General features: G+C 42.2%; 2 protein-coding genes across 2 annotated transcripts; both read right to left on the reverse strand.

The window, feature by feature from the left end:
* Positions 1-216: 216 nt before the first annotated feature.
* Positions 217-1,685, reverse strand: LOC306735460 (BTB/POZ domain-containing protein KCTD12-like; the record flags this gene model as incomplete). Its single annotated transcript, XM_079216930.1, has 1 exon — positions 217-1,685. The coding sequence occupies one exon, from the start codon at positions 1,683-1,685 to the stop codon at positions 882-884; it is 804 nt and encodes a 267-aa protein (XP_079073056.1). The 3' UTR covers positions 217-881.
* Positions 1,686-13,167: 11,482 nt separating this feature from the next.
* LOC306735806 (high-affinity choline transporter 1-like) lies at positions 13,168-17,033 on the reverse strand (the record flags this gene model as incomplete). The annotated part of the gene is made up of 8 exons (XM_079217364.1): positions 13,168-13,839; positions 13,931-14,148; positions 14,540-14,693; positions 15,059-15,202; positions 15,509-15,657; positions 15,838-15,993; positions 16,374-16,487; positions 16,850-17,033. The coding sequence occupies 8 exons, from the start codon at positions 17,031-17,033 to the stop codon at positions 13,168-13,170; spliced, it is 1,791 nt and encodes a 596-aa protein (XP_079073490.1).
* Positions 17,034-19,709: the final 2,676 nt, after the last annotated feature.

A 19,709-nucleotide genomic window follows, 5' to 3' on the forward strand; every position in this document is an offset into this window, starting at 1 on the left:
AAACGCGAGGTCATAAATAAACTTTTCTATGAAAGAGCCCGGATGAAGATGGTCTCGTGAACTTGTAAAATGCATCCAGAGGAATCACCAAGAACACTGGCGACCTGAGAAGAAATCAAATGTTTGCGCGTACTTGCAAGAAGAGAAGCATCAGTGTATTAATGCATACAACTCTAATACGTTTTCACAGTGAACTCACAGGGACAACGGGGCGTATAGTGTTACAATGTCTCACTTTATTTGCTGTGGCCTCATCTCTAAAGAGAAAACAAAGACAACAGCTCATAGATGGCACATAACAATGAAGCATTGTGATGTCCCAATGTGTAATCTTGAAAGCATAGTGTAGGTTGATAATCAAATTAAGCAACAAATACAGAAGAAGCAACTTAATGTCTTCCTTATCACACAATCCTCACAATGAAAGACTTGAGAGGCTATTAGAACAGTAGGCTATTTACAGTGTATATGTCCTAGTTAATGTCTCGGGATCGCCATGTAGGCGCTCCACAATAACAGGACAATGCAAGCACAGCTCAGTAAGGATCAAACGAAAACCAGATTCTACCACCCATTTAATTAGGAACAAAGCAGTCTCTGTAAAAGCTATACAGAATTGCAAGGCCACAAAACAACACAGTTAAGGACCCAGTAATGTGTCTCCACTCCTTACTAATTAACCCGAACAGAGGAGAAAATGGCAGAAACATGTCAACCGTGGCTGAGCCTAAACTGCACAGAGCAGAGAGTGAGAGAAACACAAGAAACTGAAACTAGACAGTTTGGAGAGCTCATTAAAGTAATGGAGCTCCACGTGTTGGTGAATAAGTCATCTGACCATGGCCGCGCGCTCGCTCTCGGAGGAGCAGCGCTCCTTTCGTTCACCGGGAGAACACATACTCGGTGTAGCTGGTCCACAGTTTGTCCTCCCCCGGGTCATTGGTGGCGTACGAGCAGGTCCCGGTGGAGTTGCAGGCCACCATGTGGAAACCGGCCTCGGCCAGCCGGTCGAACGCCTGCTCCAGAAAGTTATACTTCAGGTAGTACCGCGCGGTGTATTTGTCAGCCGGGCGGTCCGGGTCGCGGCTCTCGTTCAAGGTTTCTCCGAACACCTCTTTGGCCAGAGAGATCTTGCTGCAGACGGTGATTCTGGCGACCCGGCGGAACTTCGCGTCTGCCTGGATGTCCCTCCCGATAGTGTAGCTGCCCCGGTACCCGATGGTGATGTAGCCGGCGTTGGAACCAGGAGAGCGCAGGGTTCTGTCGGAGGAGGAGGAGGAGGAGGTGACCGGGCTGGTGAGCTCAGCGTCCTCCGGCTCCCCGCTGTCCTCTGCGTACAAGCTGTCTTTGCTGGCGGTCGCGAGGCGCCTCGACAGCTCCGGCAGCTGGAAGAAGTCCGCTTCCCTCTGCAGCCGCCTCCTCTCCTTGAAGTACTCGGGCAGGAAGAGCTCCGAGTCCCGCAGGTGGTCTAGGATGTAGCGGAACAGAAAGCCGTCCCGGTCGAAGAAGAAGCGGCCCTTGCCGTCTTTTGGCAGGTCGCCCGGGGAGCCCTGGGTGAACTTGGTCCACAGCAGAGAGTTGGGGACCGCCGTGAGAGTTTCAAGTCGGGTCACATACACCTGGCCGCCCACGTTTAGCTCTACAATCTCAGGGAAAGTTGCACTCTGGCTGTCGGTTTGTGCCATCGCCCTCTTTCTCTCTCTCTTCTGTTTTGAGCGTCCCTGTCGGTGGCCGAACGAGGACGGATAGTTGAGTCTCCGCGCGGTACAGAAGTGTTGGTATCGTGTGGGAGGAGAGGGAAGAGGACGGCCAGCAGAGACATTAACCGTTCACTGGAAGCTAAGGAAACACAGTGATGCATTCAAGGGCCACACGTAAGCCTCCCACGCGTAAACACCTTGGCATCGTGCATGCACGAAAGTGACACATAGGCCCACATGTATTGGAGTGTAGGCTACTGCAGGCCTACTTCACACTATTTATTGCCGAGTTAGATGAGGGAAAACGTCGAAAGGTAATAAAACCTGCTGCGCCTCCAAAGATCACTAATTAATCAGCATGTGTCCTTTTTACACACCAGTTTGTGTACACGGGTTAAACAAACGAGGTAAAGTACAATTTCGAGGTACTTGTGCTCTGAGTTTGCTTTACTTGATTTGATATATTTCATTCTCACGCTAATCTTCACTGCGTTTCAAGGGTAAATATTGTGTGTGTTTGCTTAACAGAAGTAGAACTAACACTATGAAAATCACTTAAGTAATAAGTGCATTATAAGACTTACCATGAGTCTTCTTAATACACTTATTAGACTGGGTCAAGTAAAACAATTGCTGAGTTACTTTTTTGTTTACTCATTCTTCACAAGTGGTACAGATATGGGAAGCTATTTGTGACCATAATGGATGGTGAATGTGTTTAGTGTCTGCCATACTGCACTCATGACAGGTCAAGTAATGATATGTACGTCTGCAACAGGATGTTTGTGTTGTTCTGTGGCCTAGTGCACAACAGTAATAAAGGTCAAGGTCATGTGACATGTTCCTTTAGGCTGCAGAAATAGATACAGTGAGGTCCGACTGTTCAGATGGTATTAATACTCCATGAGAAGCAAAGCAGGCAAGCTGTTGTTATGATGAAGAAGTTCAACCCAAACAACTCTCCCATCATCATGTTTACAGAAAAGCACCGTGATGTTCCAGGAATTCTCGTTCGTGTGACAGAAAAGTTGTGCTCAGAAACAATTTATAATTTAAACAAGTGGTCAAACTCAATCTGACCGTGTGATCAAAAGCTTCACAGGTACAGCCACTAAACAGACCTTGAGGGGAAATATGTGAAGTATTAGTGTGTCTTGGATCTTTGTGTGTATACTTATACAGCAACAGGCAAAGGTCAAGACACAGAATGTACCAAAAGCCTAAAAATAACATTTCCTGAAATCCACATAAATCTTAACCCAAGATTGATTTCAGCTTTCCACCAAAGAGCTCCGTGATCTCGTCTCGAAGTGCAGAATTAGCCGTTTCATATTTCAGTCCACACATCAGTATTTCTGCCACTGACATTTATCTCTCATAATCAGTGTGATTTATCTCAGATGTTGAATTTAGTTTGATGCATAAAAAGCACCGGCTATTTGTTAGAGAAAATGTTTTGTATCGTACAACTGCAGCCTGAAGACAAGACACAGAAAGAAGAAACCGATGGAAATGGTGTCGCAATACAATTTCTGTTGATACAGTTCTACAATGGGATTATGGAATAAATGCAGATATTTAGCCAATCTGATGGGAAAGTAAAGCAAGCGTTAATTCAAAGATAACACATATAAATATATACATATTTTCCAACAGTGAAAATGTGGCTATAGATTTTGATGAATCAAAAAGCATTTAAAACGTGTATATAGATATTCAGTTCATATCCCAGATTAACGTTGCTTTACATAAACTCTGTGAATACAAACAAACAAACATCATATCCAACCTTCGCAGCTGAGAGCAGGAAACTTACTTTCTGGACACTTTATGTTCTTGTTTTGGAGCACAAACGTGAATGTGTCAGCCAGCATTTCCTCCTCACAGTTCATTCTTTGGATTAGAGCGACATCTAGTGGACATTAATGGAGATACTAGGAGTTACTTCACTAAGACACATTGTGTACAACCTTTGAATGGTCCAGTGTTTTCTGCCCACTGTAAAAAAAAATAGAGGCAGAGTATTTGATTATTGGAGATGTGTAATATGGTTCCGTATTCCTAACATTGAAAAACAAGCATATCACAAACACTTTATTATAAAACAAATGACCAAGTCTCTCTCGGCACACCACGAGGGCCGACACACTGTAGTCCTCTGTCCAGTCTCAACCTCATGTCTGTGTTATTGCGTTAAAGGTTATCATTTTTCTCAAAATCCGGCAGAAGATATTTTGATAAAGGGACTTGTAAATCTTATCTCTCCAGCCATTTCCTAGACCTAGAGAATATAAAGGTCAAGAGATGTGGCAGCTCGATAACTCAGCATATGGGTTCCCCTCAGAGGCACTGTGTGTAGTTATCTGGAGTTTTTTTGCTTCATATTTCTCAAGCCATACATCACGCTGTGTGGAGGGTTGCTGACCCTGATAGAATACTTTACAAACTCTGTGTTGATGTAACAAGTAGGGGTTGGACTTTGAATGGTTGTTTAGAGGGAGAAAGAAGAAAGAGAGGTGTGGTGGAAAGTGATGAGTATTTAGGTGGAAGAATGGGCAATAGCTACTTTTGCACAGATGCCAAACCAGAAAGATACATCATTTCAGACAGTTTAGCACCTGATAATTTGACTGGGCATTCAGCTGTTCTCTAGTTGATCAAAAGTTGTTACCTTCGCTAGTTGGCACCAGAAATACTAGTCAGTTCAAGGTATTATAATTTCATTAATGCACACATTTTAATTACTGACAAATGCTCTCAGCTGTTGCTGTGCAGAGCCGCCTCTCCTCCTGAAGCAGCGATGTCTCTCTGCTCTGATCTGAATTCATCCTGACTCACTTCAACCCTGTCGTTTTTGAAAGGCTAAACACCAACAAATATGGGCTGAAACTGAATATTTCATCAGATAAAAACCTGTTGTAAATTATTATAATTTTTTTTATCAATTTTGAATTTAGAAAATGTACATTACATGGAGGAAGGGCTGAGCACCACGTCACCCGCTGTGTGTGTGTGTGTGTGTGTGTGTGTGTGTGTGTGTGTGTGTGTGTGTGTGTGTGTGTGTGTGTTTAAGAGAGATAAAGGGGAAGAGAAAGTGGAAGACAATACATTATTTATAGCTCTTTTATGATGTTTATAAACATTTGTAAAGTGTCTTTGAGTTTCATGAAAAGCGCTATATAAATCAAATGTATTATTATGATTATAAAACTTAAACCCTAATAATGTAAAAGTGATTCCGAGCCATGACTTTACTTACTTACATACTTTACTGAGACCACAGTCCCCACTGGCGTCTCATCAAATGTAACACCACACACCGGCTTCGTGACGCACGTTCCTAACCAGCCAACCAGAGCACACTGGGGACAGCTTCATTTACAAAATACTATTGAAGAAATGTGATCAATAATTTCAAATGGCTCTTATACACAAGGTTTAACCTTATAGATTAACTGCTCAATGTTCACTGTTTGATTGTTTTCGTACTTTTAGACTGGTCGACGAGTCTAAATTTAAACTTTTAACTGCACTGGAAATTAATTAGTCGTTAGGAACGTCCCTAATGCGATGCAACTGATGACAGGTTACTTGGCAACCTACAGACAACCAGCCCCACGTGGCATCCCCACGGTGTCATGCGCTCCCATTGCCAAAGCCTGTGGGCATTTCACAGTGTGGGTCAACTAGCGGTCTCCTGCATGCATTTACAACTGCAGGTGTGGACTTGATCAGTTCTGTCAGCTTTAAGTTCTGTTTAATATAACCTCTTGGAATTATAGTTTGTTCAAGCATTATGGGGGTGTGAAATAATTTGTTTTCACCTAAAAGCACATTTTTGTATGTGTCTCCTGCAGTGATGGAGGAAATGTTCACATTTGTACCCATAGAACAATGCAAAATAGTCAAATATAACTGTATGTGTAGCTTCAATCGTTTGGAGAACCAACTCAATGGGGGAGGTGGTGGTATGTAACATGTGCTTAATATATTTGGTACCTGTAAAATCACATGCGGCCCCCACATTCCACTTGGTCTCGTACAGCCACTGAGCAAAACAAGAAAAAATACAGTACTTTAAGTAGGAGTAGGCTACCTCAAAATTGTATTTAAGTACAGTGAGAGTGATTTAGATATCATTTTCTCTCTCTGGAAACATACAGTCAAAGGAAGGAAACCTATACTCGCTCCACCTGACTCTACCTAGTGGTCAGAAGATAGACAACTTCTTTTCAGAAACATCTTACGGTGTATCCACAGAAAAACAAGTCAAGATATAACAGTATCACATATTTACATTCTGCTCATGCATGCTTCTATGTGTGTAATACTGAGAACCTTGATTGGAAAAGATATGTATTGGGAAAGGTCAGAACAGCTGTAAATGTGTCTAAACTGAGTAACCCTCTGATTAGTCAAAGTTGAAAATATGCATTGTATTTTGAAGTGTGACTTTGCTTATCAGTTTTTCGTGACGTGTGTGTGTGTGTGTACAGCGCTGTATTACGACTCTGACCAATCATGTGTCTTCCTGCTTTTGACACGAGGCAGACTCCTGATGTGACACCGAGCCAAACACTGTCACTCTGCAGCGTACTGGAGTGTGACCTCCTCACCACGGTCTCTGTGCTCTCTACGGCAGCCGGCCCGTCATCCATGTGGCGCCTCCCTCAGCTCCTCTCCAGTGATCCTCTCCCTGCTCCTGTCTGACGCGACGACAGAGACGAGAGGCAAAGACCTTCTCCTCTTCTCTGTCAACAGAGAAACACTCTCCAAATCACACTTCTTCTTTCGTAACCCCCGGTAAACACACACATTGAGACGTCACCTATCTCATACGCGTCTAGTCTGATTCTTCGTTCAGGACTTTATTTTCTTACCTTCTTCTGGTTAATTAAGGTCGCTTGGTCATACCATGCTATGACTGAAGTGTACAGTTGGAACAACATGTTCATGTAACCTTTAACTAACTTGAACGCATGATAAAAGAAACATTCCCACTTCTCGGTCATCTAAGCGCTAATGCAGGAGGAGCCTGGGGAGATGAAGGGGGTTAAATATCTGAAGCACAGCTCAGCGTTATTGTTAACTGGCTGCGTGCCAAATGTTCATATGGACTGCCTGCTGTGAGGTCATGGTCTTCTGTGATTGGAGGAGGTATGGAACATGTGACTGCATGAATTACAGCAAGGTTCCATACACGTATGTGTGCGCTGTGTTGCACAGATTGCCCAGGTTTTAAAAGGCTGTTTTTAGTTTCAGTTATGTTAAATATATATATATATATATATTTTTTAAGGAATTTTTCATCATAAAGAAAATGATTATCCAAAACCGCATCGAAGATCGTACATCAAGTAGAGCCAATCATTATCTTTCCCTGGAGACATTTTAACATTTGTCACAGTAGGGGAAGCACAGGTGCAAATAATGGAACACTGAAATATAACAGAAACACCGTTGATGTTAGTTGCAACACCTGTGCTTTTCCTTCCATGACAAGTTAAAATGGGAAATTGTTAACTTGTGATCAACACCTATTTGGAGTGTTGAGTGTGTTGTGTTAACTATTGTATAACACCCTGCAAATGAATCAATCTTTTCGACGGCGAACACTTTATTTTTCGTGCATCTTTGTGCATGTTTAAACGCGTGCATATGGTGTGTGTGTGTGTCATCATTGTAGCCAGTAATATACTGTAGTTGCTTGAAGCTCTAATTTTACTCATGTTTTATGTGACTGGACTGTGTGTGTGTGTGTGTGTGTGTGTGTGTGTGTTCTCGTCACCTTCTCTCAGGGTTACGTCTGCACCCTTGTGCTCCTCAATCAGCTCTAATGGATCCTCTGGCTCAGACTCAGCCGGTGCACTGACTGTGATACTGAAGACGCTCACATACACACACACACACACACACACACACACACACACACACACACACACACACACACACAGGACAGGGCGGGGCTGGATGTGCGTTGTGATGCGCTAAGAGGTACGGCGACCCTCCCGACATTTTCTCCCTGTCTTTGTCCTTTGTTTCCTCTCTTGTTCTTCTCATTGCTGTCCTTTAATGCTGCACCTCCTGCAGTCAGTTCACTGTCGTAACCAATCGAGAATTAATTTGATGTAAAATTTAACAAAATCTCCTTGGCCTTAAAATAGAAAATAAAAACTTTCCTGAAGTGATATCTAGTTTAAAATCTTAAGGCGATATTTATTAACTTATACAAACTCAAATGTCACATCTTTCCTTCTGTGTCTTTGTGTCACCCACCCCCCAACCACCAGGGCCCTTGTGTGTTCATGTCAGTAGTTCACATGGGTCCCATCCAGCCTCCCTCTCATAGGCGTCTTCATTCAGAGAGTGAACAGGTCCCCTGGGGCCAATGTGAGCTTTTGTATGTGTGTGTGTGTGTGTGTGTGTGTGTGTGTGTGTGTGTGTGTGTGTGTGTGTGTGTGTGTGTGTGTGTGTGTGTGTGTGGCCGCTACATTATTCTCCCCACTGACTCTCTATGGGATCAGAAAAGACTGTACATCCAGTGTGTCCCTTCCTGGCTGTCTTTAGAAAAGAGACGGGCTGAAGGGGAACGTGTTGTACGGCAGGGCATCCCCAACATGGGAATATAAAGGTATAGAGATACTACTGTTGTTGCATTTTATTTTTTGTACAAGTACTTTGGCCCAATATTCACAACAGACTTTCAATTCTCACAACTATGTGTCGTTTAAAAATGTTACATAATAGCACACAAACTGAAAACATCGGCTCTCCACCATTTGTACAAATCTTGTTCCGGAAGATCTGAGTAACTGTTTGACTCGCAGCTCTAATTCCATACCAGTGAAGCTGATTCATGGCTCTGACTCGTTAGGAATCTGTGTGGTTTGCTGGTTGTGGTTGTCTTCTCACTGCTGTGGTGAGCGCCAGACGGTTGTACCTGCAGTCGGCCCAAGTGGAACAAAACTGGCTTTATAATTAGGTTCTCTGGCTGATTTGATTACAGCAGCCGCTTCATTCATTTTGCTAAAGATGCTCCTCAGCTGCTTGGAGCGACTAATGGAGGAGATGGAGATATATATGGGAAACAATTAGACATGATATTATGTTTGTGCATGCGTCTGAACGTGTGTTTTAATACAAAAAAAGCGGCATGTTTGTGCCGGTAAGTAGAAAACTGTTTTCCGTCAACATTTACGTTGATACACCACACACATACTGTCTCATTTATTCTTCTCAAACCTTTTTCTTCTTCATCCCTCCCCCTCTTTCGATGTTTCAATTAGCTGCCTTGCAATTAGATTACAAAAGACATTACTTAAGAGGGACATAAATAGTGACCTGCCTCAGCCAGAGATGAGATATGAGCTGCCTGGTGTCACACTATCTGGACCAGAGACAGGCTGATCCAGAAAACATGTCTTATGCTTTACTTCATGTTCAAATCAAACACATTCTTTAAACAAAAATCCTTTTCTGTGCTAACAGTATCAAACTCAAAATGTGTTTTCATAATATTACCTCACTTTGATGTTTGACCTTCACTGTGCAGATTGATGGCTGTAAAAAAAAAAAGGAAGACTTCCGCACCCTGTATATATTTTATGTCAAGTGTTCTTGGCAATAAGAAATATAAACCCTACGTTACAGCCAGTGTTTCACCGTTTTTCAAAGTGGAACCGCTCTGACAGGAACGTGTTTGGGAGCTTCTGTCAGATGAAAGCTCTCTGAGGTTGGAGGCACTGCCCCGACTCAAATGCAGGTTTGTTTTGCACAAAGTCGGAGAAACTGTGAGAGACAAATTCAGAAAAGAAAATCGAAAAAGCAGAAGTTGAGAAATCTTGATTTTTGTGTGCTGGTATGAGCCAAACTCCAAAATAAGATGGATCCTTTGCATCTCAGTGTCTTTCATTGGACCATCCCTGCCAGGTACATACCTGCCTTTCAAACTCCCCCTTCCCCCCCCAACAGTTTTACCATTACACTGTTAAACTGTTCTTATGAGCAGTAAACTGATCTTCATGTTTAAAGAGTGCCTTAAAACATGCAACATGAGTTCCCATTTACTCACTTGCTCTGCCGTGATATCACTGAAAATGTAATAGCGTAGTCCTTAAATTAATCAAAACGTTATGTTAATACTTTGCTCTTTGCTCATACATTGTTGATACTAGTATGTCCACTTCATTTTTGTAAGATGGTAGCTAGTTATGCTCGTTAAATCAAATTGACCGAACAATATCAGTGCCGAGGCTATTAAGCACAAATCTGGGACTAACTCCAAGTGTTTCAAAGTTAAACAAATAACATTCAAAATCACAAATAACATTTCCAGCCAGCAGTGTGATGCCTGGACAGTCTCCTTGCTTTGAGTCCTCTCTCTAAAGTTATGCCTGACTCCAGAGAGATGTCTATCTGAATGCACCGTCTGCTCTCTGTAATCTCATCTCCTCAGGTCCACGTTAAGGAAAGTGCTCTAGTGGGACCTTGATTCCCAGTATTCCCTTTAATCTCTCAAGGTCTGTCTGGGAAAATAAGCCAGACAGCTGCAGCTGATAAAACAAAGGAAGGGAAATAAAAACGGTTCATCTTCACATTTACAGACATGTTGTGCCAATCAACTGGAGCCTAAGGTAGCTTCCTCCAGACCAAGACGGAAGGTCACGCAAGAGGGTTGTTTTCAGTGTGATGTGGGACCGGTGGATTAAGTCCTCCAGGGTTTTTATTCAATGGAACAGCAACAGCAACATAATTCAGGAATCTTACTGTGTGCGTAAAAATGAAGTCAATTCGAGCTTTCACAGAAAAGAAGCCAATTGGAGATTATATCAAAAGCAGGACAACAATCTGCCCTGGCATAATAGCAATGACTCCTGGAAAGAGGTTCTAAAGATATCCAGTAGTAATGAAAGGATCTGTTTTGGTTCACATCCAAATGAACTCTAGGAGAAAGACAAAACCATCCCCCCTGAACACTCTCCTCCTCGCCCGTAAAGCCTCAAATAAATGGATTGACTTTTGGACGAGCGTCAGTTTCCCTTCATAATTGTTAATTATCATGAGTGCTCTCTGAGGTACTTTCTATGAATGGATATGGCACTATCTCTCTTCTCTCTCTCCTCCACCCTCTATTCTTTTTTATGAGATTGGCCTTAGTTCTCAAGGACGTCAAAAAGGACGCCAGCGATGGAGGGAGGAAGTGCGGTGGATGGGTGGGGCTCCTGCGTCATTCCTGCGCAACAGAGTTGGTGGATTTTATGCCGACGGGCGCCAGTAAACTACGCCCCCCCTTTAACCCCCACCCGAGTCCATCTTCCCTCACTGACCAGCAGCAGCTACACCCACCCCCGAGTGGCTCCTCCCCGAGTCCCAGATGAGAGAGCACAGCACTTAAGGTAATGTAAATAACCAGAGAGCGAGAGCTATTTTAAGATGCTGTCTTTCACTGTGGCCGTGGAGGGGGACAAAGATGCAAGCCAAGCGATTGTAATTTCAGTCACGTTTTGGGACATGTTCTCATTCTCCGTCTGCCATCCAGCTAGCTGAAGGGCCCGGCAGACAAGAAAGAGCTTTATCTGAAGAAAGATGTTTTTAAGATGATAATTTAAAGTAACAAATAGAAGCTCTGAAGTCTGAGATACCACAATTGAGCTTCATAAACACAAATAGAATATTAAAACAAGTTGGCTGAAAAATATATATTTCTGCAACACAAAGGTTTTACATCTATGACTTTTTCTAATCCTCACTTATCAGTAAATCTCTTCAGGCCTCTAAAGTTATTGACATACGACAATCCGACAGTCAAAACTCACTTAATGGTTGAACCCATGTCAACATGGCTTTGTTTTCACAATATTTCAATAACAATAATTATTATCTCCAATAAAGAAAACAAACAAAAAACACATACTAAAATCTAATTGCAATATTCTCAAAGTGTATGTTTAAGCCACGAAACAAAGAAAAAGTGAAATACCAATTTTATCTTGTTCCAAAAGTAGAATTTATATATTTTCCTGAAATAATTGTTTTTTTTATGTTTCATCTCTCATGACATCAAAATAAATAAACATGTAGACAGCATCCTTTCTTATATGACTCATTTTAACCAGCATCATTTGTTGTCTTTGTATCTATATATGTATATATTTTTTTCTCCATATTTATACAAACATACACATCACAGAGAAAATAATCTGCTCTTAACAACAAATAAAAGAACATATCTGTGAAGCAGAACTTGCCACCACATTGTTCTGCAACAGTTACTGTTTGACAAACTAAAACAACAACACAAACACAAGTAGAAGTACACGACTTGATATAGTTAGATCTTTTTCTACAGGTTACATTCATCTTCAAGTCTTTGTTCGCTGCAGTCTGACCAGAGTCCAGTCACAACCGTGGAAAAAAAAACTGTTTTATGAGCTTCATTAAGGCAGTTGAATACAAGATCATTTTAAACACTAACTTACACCGATTCCAAAGATTAAAACTGCTTCTACACCTGACATTAAAGAGAATATTAGCTAATGCTTCAAGTTATCTACGGTCACTACTGCTTGTATATTTTCTATTCAGCACGATACATGGATTGTTTCTTTCTGGATTCATGATATGTTTATAGTAATAATGAAGAGACGTGATTACCTCTCAAAACTGCGTCAAACTTAATTCGTTTTGGGTGTTAGTTTATAAGTTATTACACGTCATGACATTATAGTCCGTTTAATGAGTCACTTAATTCACAAATCCAAACCCAATTATGTCAGTTCTACACATGTTATTTACACGCAACATAAATGTATTGGCTTGTTATGAGATATTAAAGCTATGCAATACCGTTTTCTGTAATTTGTTGATCTATTTTACAGGTACATGTGTTTAAAGTGTTTGTCTGTTATTGCTTTTATCTAATTAGTACATACTATGGTTGTGCTGTGAGTGGCTTTTTAATCAACTACCTGCCATCTGTTCATTCCTTGTCATATCTCTGATCAAAGATTTCGACCACCGTTCCGCGGTAGGAACTCTGCGCAGCATTTCTTATCTCCACTCATCTGTAGTTTGATCTGCTTTTTCTTGAGTGATAAAAAATGTGATCAATCAAATTAAGACCGTCTTCTTTAACTATATCTCCAAAGCAGTTCAAGAGAGGATGAGTATGCATTACACCCAACTATATATATATATATATATATACATAAGAGCTATATGAATGAATGGTTGCTGTACTTCACAGAAAGAGAACGTCATGTCCGGACAATCGGCAAGCTGCTACACTATATCCTGTCATGTGGCCGTCATCCAATCACTACATGTTGGATGTGGTTCTTTTGTAGTCCCAACGGAGGACGTTTGCTTCTTGTCTCATACTTCTTTTTGGAGGATCTGACAGAGTAACCAGTTCTCCGACAGTTCCCTCGCATGTTCAGTGTAATTTTTTAAACACATCCTGGGTTTGTCATTCTTCATCATGGTGTGAGGAATCGGAGCTGGACTCCTCCTCCTCCACCACCGTTTCCGTCGGCAGCGTGTCGCGGCGTGTGAAGGCGGCCGCCAAGGTCACGCTCAGCCGCGGTTTGACGGGCGCCATCTCTGACAGCCCGATGTTGTTGCTACGAGTCACGAGCGTCGTCTTATCCATAATTTCTCCGCTGTCCTTGGACACCACTGCGTCGAGAAAGTCGTATTTGTGTGAAATCTTGCCGCTCTCAAACAGGTACTTTGCCAGGTAGGAGAAAGCGACGTTACCCAGAAAGGAGGCGAGCATGGAGATGGTCTTGAAGGGGAACTTCTGGATGACGACATCCTCCATTTCTCCAGTGGTGTGGTGTATCCTCTGCTCAATGGTCCAGCCAGGGTAATAAATGAAAGGAGGCAGTCGCAGGTAGGGTTCTCCTCCACCTATACGGAGCACCACGCCGAACAGGTAGGCGGCCACGGAGCCGTACGTGTTGGTGCCTTTGACGAAGAGCACGCTGATCAGCTGGGGGAAGATGATGACGTAAACCAGGTCTGAGCTCAGGTACCAGAGGCCGTAAACTGTCCCAGTCACCAGCGCCATCAACGTGGCAAGGCCACCGAATACAAAGATGGTAATACGCATCACCCACACGATCTCACGGTCAGACGCCTGCGGAGACAGAGGCGAGCGGGGACAGGATTGTGACGTGTGCCGAACCCCCACAAAAAAAACATGGATGTTGTGTAAACTTTTTACTCACCGACTGTCTAAAAGCAAGCTTGTAGATGTTCCTCGCAAACATGGAGCTGGCTGACAGGATGGAGGAGTCTGCAGACGACATGACGGCTGCAGACACTGCACCCAGCCCGAAGAAAGAGACGAACGGCGGGCAAAGGTGCTGAAGCACGATGGGTAGAATCATGTCCGCTTGGTCCCTCTCTTTAGGAGGAATAGCACCATAACTTGTCTGGTTCCAGTCTGAGCAAGAGAAAAAATGAATGACACATCCAATATGGCCGGTATACTTGAACTGAAAAATGTGATAAATAACCACGTGGCCTCTAGAGAAGCCCAACTTTTCAAAATTTCAAAGTTGTGTATTCAGATGTTCACCAAGGAATCTGACGCCTAAAAATCTGGAGATTAAACCTCTAATTTGGTCCCTTGCCTCCCTCTAATGTAATATTTACACAGCCAGCGTGGTTATTAAATGGATTGCTGCTTCATTATGGATGAGGTGAACCAGCTGCTAATTACCAGGCTCTCTCAGATCTAAGGGCAACATGGACCCATCCAGAGCCGCCCCCCCCTCAAAAAAACACACACAGACAGACTGTGCATTTGCACGCTCATGTGTGAGCTCTCTAACCTGTGGAGGCCCCGATGGCCCCGATGAGAACGGAGGGCACAGCCATGACGAGGCACCCGAAAGCGGCCAGGAAGGAGAGGACCTGGGCGTAGTTGGCCGAGGAGGCGGACAAGACTCTCTGGAAATACACTTGCCAGGGTATTCCTCCAAGCATCTGCAGCACATTTAGAGACCAGTGGCACATTGGCAAAACTAAAGCCCAACACAAATTTGCCTCAAAAGGCGTTACAATCTGGACAGCACAAGACATCCTCTGTGCTTAGTGCCTCGATTTGAACAAGGACCAACTTTAGAGTATGGTTGTGTGAATGCAATGAGAGGGAATGCAACTCCTTCACATACGGTTCAACTAAATGATTTGATAACAAGCTGCGGTTATAGTGTACATTGATGGATTTTCTGACAACCAACAAATGGTCCCAGCATGCTGATACATTTCATCAACCTTTAGACCTAGTGCTGGTAACAGTGGACTAAATTGTGATGATGTGAGGGATGGATAACGCGTGGGGACTGTACCAGGAGGCAGAAGTTGTCGATCCAGACCCAGGTGTCGCCCTTGTTGATGCTGCCTCTCCAGGGCGACTGGTACACCTGCTTCACCGCAGTGATGGTGATGTCTGACACCGCAGGGTTGGTCAAAGCAAACGGGACACTGATCCACTGTGGACGTCCAGAAACAAAAACAGGTTTCATGGCTATTATAACTTTAGCACGTTATTACCCCCACCTCAATTTATTTATACTTTTCTAGACAATATGTCAAAATGAATCTTTGCAGTATCGTTTCATGCCAGTGCGTTCCTTTGGAGCAGCATTTGTGTGTTATTCATAGAGTGATTTGTCATATTTTAAATCAAGGTCAAAGTATGTTTGGTGCGACAAAAAGAGTAAATCTACTGAAGAGTGTTGTTTAATTATACCAGTTTTCTATCATCTACCTTCAACTTGTGCTCAACATGAACCTACCAGGCCAATAAAGATACAGAAGAGCTGCACGACATCAGTGTAGGCCACAGAGTAGAGTCCTCCAACCAGGGTGTAAAAGATTGCAATGAGCGCCGAGATAACCACTGACATCTTAATGTTGATGTCCACGATCACACTCAGAGTAGCACCTAAAATGATGAGCAAATGTTATTGCGTACAGATATGTATGTATATATGTATGTATGTATGTATGTATGTATGTATGTATGTATGTATGTATGTATGTATGTATAGACAATATAGACAAAACCTCACTTTGATCATATTTGCCACCAGTATCTTTTATGTAGATAGGAACATGAACTCACCGAGGGCGGATAAGATGGCCGCGGACCAGAAGATCTCTCCCATGAGCGCAGGTATGAAGAGGAGGCCACCCATGCGTTTCCCATACATCTGCTGGAACGGGTCCAACATGGTGACGTAACCTCGTGAGCGCATGGGCTTAGCGAAGAAAAGACCCCCTGCGACAAAGAGTGGACACGTTGAATGGAGGCACCTTCAAGTGTATCTCTATATACAAAGGTATGGTTTAAATTAAAAATAAATAATGTTTTATTGATTTGTTAAAATAGACATACTAAAAAGAGGCTGATACTTGAACCAACAGGTTTGAGACTTATAAAGGAGTTAAAGTTCAGAAGGATGAACAAATGACCACTGAGACGGTTTGATTAGCACCCAAACCAACCATTTCGAGCAGGCATGTGTTCAAAAAGTCAATATATTAATGTGTGGGCTACATTAAACTATAAATAGATAGAAATAAGGACACATCATCCCTAATGTATGCTCCTGATCACACATAATAAACCTGTATTTTACATTATTTTAAACCACTCACCCACAACAAGACTGAGGGCATATCCAAAGGGAGCTTGAGCCCAAGCCAAGCCATAATCAGGCAGATAAACATACTCCGCTGTACCATTTATATATCCTCCTCCAACCCAGGTCGCTGAAAATCACACACACACACACACACGTAATCACAATAGATTTGTTTTATATTATATATAACAATTATATATATATATATATATATATATATATATATATATATATATATATATATATATATTTGACATTTGTGTTAATAGACAATCTAGAGAAGGTTTTACAAAATGTTGGCAGTAAACAAAAGAAAAATACTGACACATACATTGCATATAGAAAAGAATTACCTCACACATTACCTCAACATGTTAAAAAGAATAAAATATACAACTTGTCAAAACAAAAGTACAGTTTTTTTATATTTCTAAAATGCATTCGCTACTACAGATCCCAGTATTATTGAATAATGGAGACAGAATTCACCTGTCATGGTGAATCCACCGACAAATAGTCCAATGTCTCTCCCTCCGACCATGATGGTTTCGCTGCGGTCGGTGCCCTCCGCCTCCCCGGAGTGTTTGTTCTTCCATGCCGCCCAGATGCCCACGAACAGGATCAGTAGATAGAATATCGCGATAGCCACAAGCCCCTCTACATGGATGGTCATTGTCGCACCAGTCTTCCGCTAGGAACGGGGGGGCATGGAGACCTGCTTGGCGCACGGAGGAGCGAGGATTTCAGATATTAAGTACAATTACTATACAAAAACAATCATTTGGCTTTTCATTTTCTGCAACATCTGACCTTTTTGGTTCACAGAAAGTTAACATTTTTAGCAGGTTTTAGTTGGATTAAAGGGTCAATTGAACAAACACGTATTGACTTGTTGAAACAGAATATTAGAAGAAGAACAATAGTCCACAAGACAGAATTCCCTCTGCTGATTCATTTGTTTTCATGCGCGCTTGTGGCCCTGAACGTCTTTTCCAGGAATTTGACTTTGAACACGGTGCAGGTCATTTGTGGTGCTCGTCAATCTACATCATCACAATACGTAAAGTAAAATGTATCATACAGACAGACACCTCGAGGCTCGATTTTGTCGTTTTCGATCAAGGCAAAAGACACAAAGAAATAAAGTGTCAGCTACTTTTCCTTTGTATTTTCTACATGTCAATTCACACAAATGGGATATTAGCCCCACCATAAATATACATGGCTCAAACAAATATGTGAGAATTGTTGTAAAAATAATGAAAATGCGTTTCTTTTACCGTGTTTTAGCCGTGACTTTTGGATCAAACATGTTCTCTCTTCTCTATCTCCTTATATCCGGACACATGCGCGTACAATTCCAATTACGCACAGTATTCGCTCCAAAAATATAACCAAGCCAAGTTCGAGACAGCCTTATTAAAATTATATTGAGGATAATGAACTGTCATCTAAATATCTCCACTTTGGTCATGCTCAAATTAATCAGAAATCATCCTTTTAAATACCATTTGATAAAAGACCCTAAACAGTTTACGAGCTTACAAAACGCGTGCAAAACTTACCTCAAGTGTTTCTAGAGTCATGTGCTGGGGCACCGGAGGCAGAAAACAGCGAGCAGAACTATTAGGAGCCTCGAAACAGTACAATGAATCGTTGGTGGAAGTCTCCCGGATGACTTTCTGAGGCTTATAAGTGGGCAGGTGCCGTCGGAGGACTGATACGCACGTCAGAGAAACCAAACGTCCCTCTTAATGAGCACCTTACATGGAACCACGTCACAGTGTACTGGCCGATCTGACTGGCCGAGGGAGGGAGAGATTCCTTTGCTCAATAACGGCGATTGCTTTTTTTCCTGAATCACTGAATGGAAAGACATGAATTTTAATACAGCATTTTTACACATTAAATAATCAATATTTTATGGATGAGCAGATGGAATGGGTTTTATGCTTAATGTGGCTCGTGCTCCTTCAAACTCTGTGCGTAACAGCCGCGTAATTGCGCAGCCTTCGTGTGGCCTTTTATCCGCTGTCACTCGCTCCTCGGCCGGCATTTTACCTTACAAACGCAATTAACTTTGCTACGCGGGAACAGTTTTTTTCTCAGCGACTGAGGGGAATGGGAAACAGTGAAGCACTCTTTGCTTTGCACAGGAGACAACTGTGGAGCGGTACATTTAAAATACATACTAATATTCATCAAGCTTGTTTATCTTCAACCCCTTCTTAAGCAGAAGCGGTCCCGCCTTCCTCCTGATTTCGAGCCTAAGGTGGATTCGTGTAGTCTAAATACCTTTTATTAATTAGAAATCAATTACGTGTACTATTCCTGCCACTTTCTCTTCAGGGTATATCAATGAACTGTGTCTACTTAATGTCGTTTAATGGGGGCTGCTCTTGTCAAAACTGACAGACATCCAATTAGGATGGATTCTGAAGAGCAGTAGGAGAGATTTAATGATACAGAGTCTCACTTAAAAAAACGGTGGCGCACGCAGGCGCGCGCGCGCACACACGCACACACACACACACACACACACACACACACACACACACACACACACACACACACACACACGACAGCCACGTGCTGACTGAGGTGTTTGCTCATAAAGAGAAAGGGTGACACGTTTTTTTTAAACTGCTATAGACGCACACAGCACAGCCGTTTCAGCACCATGGACAGAGGCCAGTAAATATGCCTCAGGTTCACATTGCTAGAAAAACGTTTGAATTGATCTTAACTGAACGAATTGACGAGACTATAGTTTCTTTCTATATTCATATTTTGATATTATTGTGATTTATCTTTATCTGCCCGTCATTTCATTAGGCGATGCATTTTTCTTTCTGATGTCTCGTTTATAAACAACACCAGATTGAAGCACTCTGGTGAACCAAATATGCTCGATTAAATAAAGGTTTTTAATCCAACTTCTTGTGTTGCTCGGCCTGGTAGCTGTTTTTTTTCTTCCCATTTTAACATTGTCTTGGTAATTCAGCGAATAATAAAAACATTATTTGATTCAGTTTGGCAGCACTGTATGTTCTTTTTCCCCATTCAAATGAAAAAATAAACAAAACAATACAAACAACTTTTGTATTTTAATGTGATTTTACTTGACTTCTGACAAGTGATTCTGTGCGATACTGATGCCAAAAATCTAACACTTCCGGAAGACAGCTGGGATGGTTTCTAACTGCATGTATGACAGATGGCTACCACATGACCTTGACACTCCGCATTTGTAGCTCCATGATGCTAAATACAAACACATGTCAACATAAAGATATGAAGTGACACACAATTTACAACTAGCAACAACCTGCTGCAAATAATTAGAACA

Source organism: Taurulus bubalis (genome assembly GCF_910589615.1).
Source record: "Taurulus bubalis genome assembly, chromosome: 4".
NCBI lineage: Eukaryota > Metazoa > Chordata > Actinopteri > Perciformes > Cottidae > Taurulus > Taurulus bubalis.